The 7,730-nt window shown below is 45.2% G+C and overlaps 1 protein-coding gene across 2 annotated transcripts; it reads left to right on the top strand.

The window, feature by feature from the left end:
* Positions 1–226: 226 nt before the first annotated feature.
* Pfn2 (profilin 2) lies at positions 227–6,304 on the top strand. Of its 2 annotated transcripts, none has more exons than XM_075950446.1 (3): positions 227–601; positions 2,584–2,776; positions 4,668–6,304. In XM_075950446.1, the coding sequence occupies exons 1-3, from the start codon at positions 470–472 to the stop codon at positions 4,763–4,765; spliced, it is 423 nt and encodes a 140-aa protein (XP_075806561.1). In that variant the 5' UTR covers positions 227–469; the 3' UTR covers positions 4,766–6,304. The 2 variants fall into 2 exon arrangements, with proteins under 2 accessions (XP_075806561.1, XP_075806560.1); XM_075950445.1 differs by having other exon boundaries at positions 338–601; positions 4,989–6,304.
* The last annotated feature ends 1,426 nt before the right edge of the window (positions 6,305–7,730 follow it).

Here is a 7,730-nt window from a genome sequence, read left to right as displayed (position 1 = left end):
CCCAGCCGGCCCCAGCCGCTCGCCCGCTCGCTTGCTCGCTCGCCTCCCGCACGTGTCGCCGTGATTGTCCCCGGCGGTATCCCTCCGCGCCCCCGCCTCGTCTCCCCCGCCCTTCCCGGGACCCTCGCCGGCCGCGCTGCGGAAGGATCGCACGCACGCGCGCTCACGTCCCGCTGGCCCCGGAGAAGCGAGGGAGCCGCAGTGAGAATCGGCCATCGCCAGCCCCGCTGCCCGCGTCGCTCCGCCGCCGCCGCCGCCGGCTCCCGAGCCCCGCGGCCGCGGCCGCCCCGGCGCGCCCCGCTGCGGGTCCAGTCCCCGCCCGCTCGCCGGCTCGCCGCAGCTCCCCGGAGAGGGGCGGTCGGTGCCTGCGCAGAGCCGCCTCCTCCCCGCCCCCGCCCCGCCTCCGCCGCCGCCGCCGCCGCTGCGCCTCTGCTCCTGCCGTCCCCGCTGCAGTGCGAAGGGCTCGAAGATGGCCGGTTGGCAGAGCTACGTGGATAACCTGATGTGCGATGGCTGCTGCCAGGAGGCCGCCATTGTCGGCTACTGCGACGCCAAATACGTCTGGGCAGCCACGGCCGGGGGCGTCTTCCAGAGCATCACGGTGAGGCCCGGGGGCGCCGAGCCGGCAGGTGTGCGGCGGGCCTCCGAGGAAGGGACGCCGCCCGCGAGCCGGGGATGGATGCGGCCGGGGCGCGAGGAAAGGGGTGCCGCCGGCTGCGGGAGGGGATGGAGGCGGCCGGGGCCCTGGATGTGGGCCGCTGAGACTGGGGGATGCTGCCCGAGGCCGCGCGGGGGCGGGGCGGCCGGACTCTTAGCCCCGGCGGAGCCCCGGCTTGCGGCTGCCGCGGGGTGGAGGAGGGGACGTCTCCCCGAGAGGCCCCCTCGGCGTTCGGGGAGCCCCGTGGGCTGCAGTGCGGGTCCCCGGGTGCGGGCGGGGATCCTGGGCGGCCGGCTGGCCCTGGCTCAGCGGTGAGCGCGGGCTCTGGGAGGCGGCGGTGGCCGGGTCCCGGGAATTAATGGAGTGAATTGGCGTAGGCTTGCCGGTGCCCAGGCCTCCTGGGCTGGCGAGAAGGGGACGCGGACCACGTAGGTGGAATCGTGAATTTACTTCATCTGTGGCTCTATAGTTTTTTTTTTTCCTCCAAGATGGCGAACTGCCATTGATTTCTCTTCTCCACCTATAGAGATTCATCGATATACCGTTATCCCCAGTTACGCAACATAGCTCTAAAAAGAGGATGGTTTTAGGGTGATTAAAAGAGAGAAAAATAAATCTTTTCTGGGAAGTCGCGGGAGGGGGGTGACACTTCTCCAAGTCACTCCCTCTTTAGTGATGGTAGTAAAAGAACTAATACCGATTTATGCTTCACGTTGCCTCATATTCATGTGTCTCGATGGCTTTTGACTTCCTTGCCATACATTTGGGGAATATTCGTCAATCAGCCCCCAGCACTGCTAATTGTTGTGGCCTTTTCTACGCAAGTCTCCTTAAAATGTTGACACCGGTATCAAGCACTAGACCATTCCCTTAGCCCTACACTCCCACGCCCTCCCCATCACACAGCAGAATTCAAGTCTCACATCCCAGGTGCTCAGCATTTTACTACTTCACATGGTTTACCACTCTAGTGTCGATTCAGCCCCTGGTAGGAGTGCTTTAGGGTCTCCTGTCCCGATGTGGAAGACTGCAATTCCTGTAGCGAATTGACGTTTGGTGATCAACTTTCTTTTCTGCAGTCTTGTCTTTGTGTGTGAGTTCCCGCTGTCTGGCTAAGAAGATTGCGGGAGTGTGCTTGGAAATGGCTGGGGCCTGCTATGACTCTGCAGTTCTGATGGGGGCGACGCCTTCCTTCTTATTCATGGAATGTTAGAATCTAAGCACGTTTTCTCTTTTCCGGTTCTGGTGGCTACCTCACTTTTCTTTACCAATGCCCTTTCATTTTTCTGTATAATTTTACTATCGCCTACGGCAGTGCTGTAGACAGAATCCAGTCTGCATTTGTCCAGAAAGAAAGCTGATTACTGAATGAAAGGGCAAAGCAGGCTGGAGAGAAAAAGAGTAGTGACTAAAAAAACAGGAGGGAAATACGAATTTGGAAATGTCCGGCAGTCTGATGATTGAGGTTCATACTACCACGGATAATTCAAGCTGCTCTAAGGAGAGACGAGAGCAAGCTTGTCTGGGGAGACTTTTTACCCAACTTTAAATTTGTTGCAGCATGACTAATGTGGCTGAATATAATAGACAAGCTGTTGGAAGAGCTTATAGCCGACTCTTTGCAATTACATAAGCACCTTCAAGCACCACCTGACGTGATAGGGCTTATAAATAACTCGTTTGTACCTAGTGTCAACTGCCAACTATTTAGGGAGGCTTTTTGCATGGTTGGTGTACACTAGCTTTTACTTAGCAGACCTCACTGATCATTGCAAAAGCAAACTAATTAATGTAAAGCATGCAATCATGTAAGAACAGGCAATAACAGAAAATGCTGTCTTGATTTTACATCAGCACAGTTTGTTGTATCAAACTCTGAAAAGAATTAACTGCAGTTTTTTCTTTTCTTTGTTTTGGGTGGCCAGCCAGTAGAAATAGATATGATTGTAGGAAAAGACCGGGAAGGTTTCTTTACCAACGGTTTGACTCTTGGTGCAAAGAAGTGTTCAGTGATCAGAGATAGCCTATACGTTGATGGTGACTGCACAATGGATATCCGGACAAAGAGTCAAGGTGGGGAGCCAACATACAATGTTGCTGTTGGCAGAGCTGGTAGAGGTAAGCAAGCAATTATTTTTGTTTGTGTGTGTGTGTGTGTGCCTAAAGTTGCATGCCATATTACAACTTGCCTTTCTTTAATGGTTTAAATTAAACATTAGTTCATAATGTCTGTGAAGGTGGTTTTTGTGAACTGCTCAGCACTGAAGGGAGGTCCTGCTTTTCGTTTGTCTATGCTACAATGGTTGCACACTCAGCCTCGCTTCTTTCACCCCGACTTACTCTAAATTATTAATGCCAGCTCCGCATCGTAAGCTTTAGTAAACTTCAAAATGAAAAGTCGCCTCTTCAGCACTCCAGTATGTCATAATCCTGTAGTTCATATGGCGGCTGGACTGTCCAAGTCAGCTGGCTGTTTTATCCCTAGTGAGTCTTTACTTGTGGAGCTTCCCCTGCATGTCTGCTTAGATTTGAAACCAATTCACTGCTCATCATTAAAAAAAAAATCATAGTGGTTGATTCTTCTGCCAGGAACATTTCTGAAGAAGAGAGGAATAGTTACATGAGGGTTTTGGAGCACATTCTCCATTTACTGAACTACCTCCAAAGATTCCAACTTGAACAGTGGCAAACTACATGTAGTTCCCACACTTGACCAACAGCCCTGATGCCAATCTCCAGAGTTGATATAAAAATTCTGGTTTCAACCTTGCGTAAGGAAATCTGATATTTCAAAGAGAACTTTGGAAATTGAAGTTTACTTTGACCTCTCACTGACACGTAACTGCATTTAAATTTGACTTGTATAAATGCCTCATTTGGCAGAGTTGGCACACAGAGCAGCTCTACAGCTACATGAGCCTACAGTGAGTTATCATTTCTTGCTGTGGTTTTACCAACTCCCTGTGGGGATCTGATTCAAGTGTGGTTTGCTTATGGGTTTCTGGAAAACAAGATGACTTTAAAACACACAAATCTTACGTTTTAGCTGCTTCCAGATATATATGATGCATATGGTTGAGGTTTTGTTTGTTTAATACATCAGCTGAAGGGCTAGAGAGATGACTCCGTTGTTAATAGCAATGACCTGCTTCTATAGGACTGGGGTTCTATTCCCCATGCCTACACCGCAGCTTACAATTGTCTATAACTACTGTCTCAGCGGCTGTGATGCCCTCTTCTGACCTCCAAGAACACCAGACAAGTACAGTTTATAGATCTGCATATCAAAAAACCACCCATATGCATTACAAAAAATCAGCACATATGAAGCCAAATGAGATATGTATACCGCAGAACACTGCTGACATCTAGTGGCAGTCAGCGCAACACTTGACACACACCTGTCCATGTATTTGAGGATAGACCTCTGAACTTCAGTGCAGAATTAGGTACCAGAAATAGCAAACAAGGTTATGACTTTTATATCAGAAAACGCCTAGCAAAGGGAAGCATCTGGATGAGACAGATACTGATAATGTAGCATTTTCTGACCAGGAGTTAATTTCTGTTTAAAATTTGGCTTTCATTTTCCTCTGGAAGGAATGGACCTGTTTACTCATATTTATAGTCATACTCTAAAGACAATAGCTTGTATTCATCAAGCATGTTAGATTTGGGGAGAATTTGTCAATAGAAAATATTGAAGTTTTTAAAGTATATTTTGGGAAACAAATACTGATATCAACCAGGATATTTTTCCTAGGCTGCAAGGTAAAGGATCACTTTTCTCCTAGCTCTCAGCGATCCCAGCTGCAGCCAGTAGTGCGCTCTGATTTCAGTATCACTGGCCTGAGAGCTCCATTCTGGAGACCTAATGGAGTTCAGTGCTTGACAGTTCATGGAAAACTAACTTAATGTTAACTTATTAATTGGGGGTCTGTCTGCTTAAACTTATGTGATTCTCTTGATTAACACTTCTTTTGAAACACTTTTTTCCTTTTTCTTTCAGTCTTGGTCTTTGTAATGGGAAAAGAAGGGGTCCATGGAGGCGGATTGAATAAGAAGGCATACTCAATGGCAAAATACTTGAGAGACTCTGGGTTCTAGCTGCTAGGCAGACTGTTAAGTATTAGGGGAAAATTGCTCTTAAATTTTCCTAGCTGTAAGCTTAAGTCTTAATTCTGGAAATTTTATTAGCAATGCAGGGTGATGGGATATGAACACATGTCTCCTTTGTATCCCTCTGTTGGTGGGGAAAGGTGTCTTTCTTTCTGCCCCTTCCCCTGAAATAATTGTGTTCACTTCTGTTTTGTTTCCTTGTGTACTCCAGCATTGGTTATAGTCATGGGAAAGGAAGGTGTCCACGGAGGCACACTTAACAAGAAAGCATATGAACTCGCTTTATACCTGAGGAGGTCTGATGTGTAAGCAGCCTCTCCCATCTACCTACCAACTGTCTTCACCACCACCCCAATTACGGTCACAGTGCTACCAGATTGTAGATGGTAGCTAGTTTTTCTTTATCTATTTTCTAATGTCATGATTCCCAAAGGGTCATTTGTATGTTAACCACTGTGTGTAACCAACCTTTATCTGGCATCATAATTGCAGCACAATAATGATTTGCATGATATCTTGAAATTGGGGGAAGGGGGCATGCCGAGTTGGGCATCACTTTGTCTTAGCAATTAATCAATGGGATACTGATTACTAAAATAAGTTAATATTAAGCAAGGTGCCGGTTGTACAATCTCTAATTTGATCAATGTCTTTTCAGCACTTTGAGCATTTACTTGGCTCATTTAGTCTTCCTTTTGTAGCGCATGGTTGGGAGGAAAAAGTGCATGCATCTTTACTTTACTCTCTTTTCATCCCCTCCCTTAGAACTTGAGGTATTTGGTTTGCTTCCATTCTCTTGTGTAGTGCCTGGTTTATTTAACTTAATTAATACCTCCTTTGTTGACGAGCTATCGAGAGCTGCGATGATTTGCTTTTAATACTATGATTGCACTTGAGACAGACTCTTTGTAGTGTCTATAGGATACGAAGAGTGCAACTGTCAAGAGCAAAGGCACTTCCTCCCATGACCTTACTACAATAACCACGCCGATCAGATTCCCAGGGACATTCTGTCATTGCAGTAGCTCAGACTTCTTGTCTTTTCTTTGCACACCAGCTCTCTTCTTGAGTAAAATTGTAAAAGGCTGCCATTATGGATATTAGGTTCCCAACATAACCATCTGGAGTGTGTCCAGTTTATTTTTCATAGGACCAATTTTTATTTGCAGCTTAGGTTTTTATATGAAGTTGCATTATTGTGGACTTGGCTGTCTTGTGATGTATTTTTTTCATATGTATTCTGTGCCATACTATTCCTAAAATGAACTGTTGCTATTGTGAGATGGGTTTTCTTTCGAATGGCACTACTTTAGGGACATTCTAGTATTTGCTTCTATTGTTTGGGCATTGTGGATAATGTACAGATTTAAAAACAAATCTTGTTGCTGATTTGTCCATTTCTTTCCCTGCACTTTGTTACATCTGGGATACAGTCTAACTCATCTGATTTAATATGCATTTAAAAAAATGCCATAACTATTAAACACCTTGTTTACAGACAGATGAAATAAATTTATTCCAACCAAATACTTTATAGACTCCTGTTGTTATTAAAAATTATAAGTTGTTGGCTTCACTGTTGTTGATTTGAGGGTGGGATGGGGTGGGAGGCTCTATGTGTAGCCCTTGTTGATCTTAAGCTCAGAATACTCCTGCCTGAGCCTTCACAGTGGTGGCATGTGGCACACACCCATCTCTGCCTAACACAAGGGAGTATAAGGAGTGGGCCAGACTCATCTGCAAGCACATAGAAGTACCTACAGATTTCTTCTCATTAAGCTTTGGTGTACTAAACATGGTTTTGGTCATTCATTTCATCATCACCTTCAACTTACATGAAGAAAACCAGCCTCCAAGGAAATAAATAACTTAGGTTGATCTCTTGATATGAATTCAATCTCATAAGCACTTGGAGGCCCCAGTAGCAGGAAGAGTTATTGAGGGTTCTTGGATTTGAACTGTCAGTGACTTTAGATAGGTGTGGTGTTACCAGTGACTCTCATAAAAGAGCAGATGCCATTCCTTGGGTAGCATTTAAAGAGAATTGGAAACTTTTACATTTTCTGGTTTTCAGAGTAACATGTTGACCACAGCTAAGTATTTTAATGCTAGTTTCTTAATATTATGGCTTTAGGTTCTTGTGTTCTTCTTACATATTCTAAAATTTCTAAGGTCGGAGTATACTATTTTATGACTAAATAATTTGAAATGGGAAATTTATTTTGAAAAAAATTGTGTAAGTATAGGAATTTAATTTGAATAGCATTTTCCATAATTAAAATATTTTTAGTAAAAGTATCAATAGAAGAACCACTATAAAACCTAATTTAAAACTCTAAGGGGTTGAGTATTTAAGTTGTTCTTCAAAATATGTCTGCTAGATTAGCTGTGACACTTTGTGCTGTCAGTTAGCAAAGGCAGATGGATTGTATTATGGGTACAGTCCCCCACAGGGAGACCTAAGCTCTGGTATAGCTACTGCCCAGCAGTAGTTCACAGGGGTACTAGAAAATCCTAGGTGCTCAGCCTCAGTGTGTCACTGTTAGTAATGTCTGTCCATGTACAGCAGCTGTGTACATGGAGTTCTGGATGGTTCGTCTTCTCCACCACATCCTGTCTTTTTTGTCCAAGATACACACACTTAACAGGATCAAGACCTCTTGAGTACTTCAGTCTTGAAACCAAGTAGCCTTCATGTAAGTTTTCTATCCCATTTATTTATTTTAGACTGATGGCTTGAATTCTGTCAATCAATTTCCCAAATGCCAGAATATTTGTATATAAATTTGTACATTGAGTACAAATTTTTTTATAATAGAGATCTCAAAATTTGAAACTAAATCTAATTTTTCATGGTAAAACTTTCCTTGAGAGAGTCTCATATGTAGTCCTGTCTGGCAGCCTGCCTCTACCCCACCACCCAGTGCTGGGATTAAAGGTATATGCCATGCCC

Source organism: Microtus pennsylvanicus, chromosome 16 (assembly GCF_037038515.1).
Source record: "Microtus pennsylvanicus isolate mMicPen1 chromosome 16, mMicPen1.hap1, whole genome shotgun sequence".
Taxonomy (NCBI): Eukaryota; Metazoa; Chordata; class Mammalia; order Rodentia; family Cricetidae; genus Microtus; species Microtus pennsylvanicus.
The sequence above is the reverse complement of the archived record's forward strand: the minus strand, read 5'-3'. Positions and strand labels throughout refer to the sequence as shown.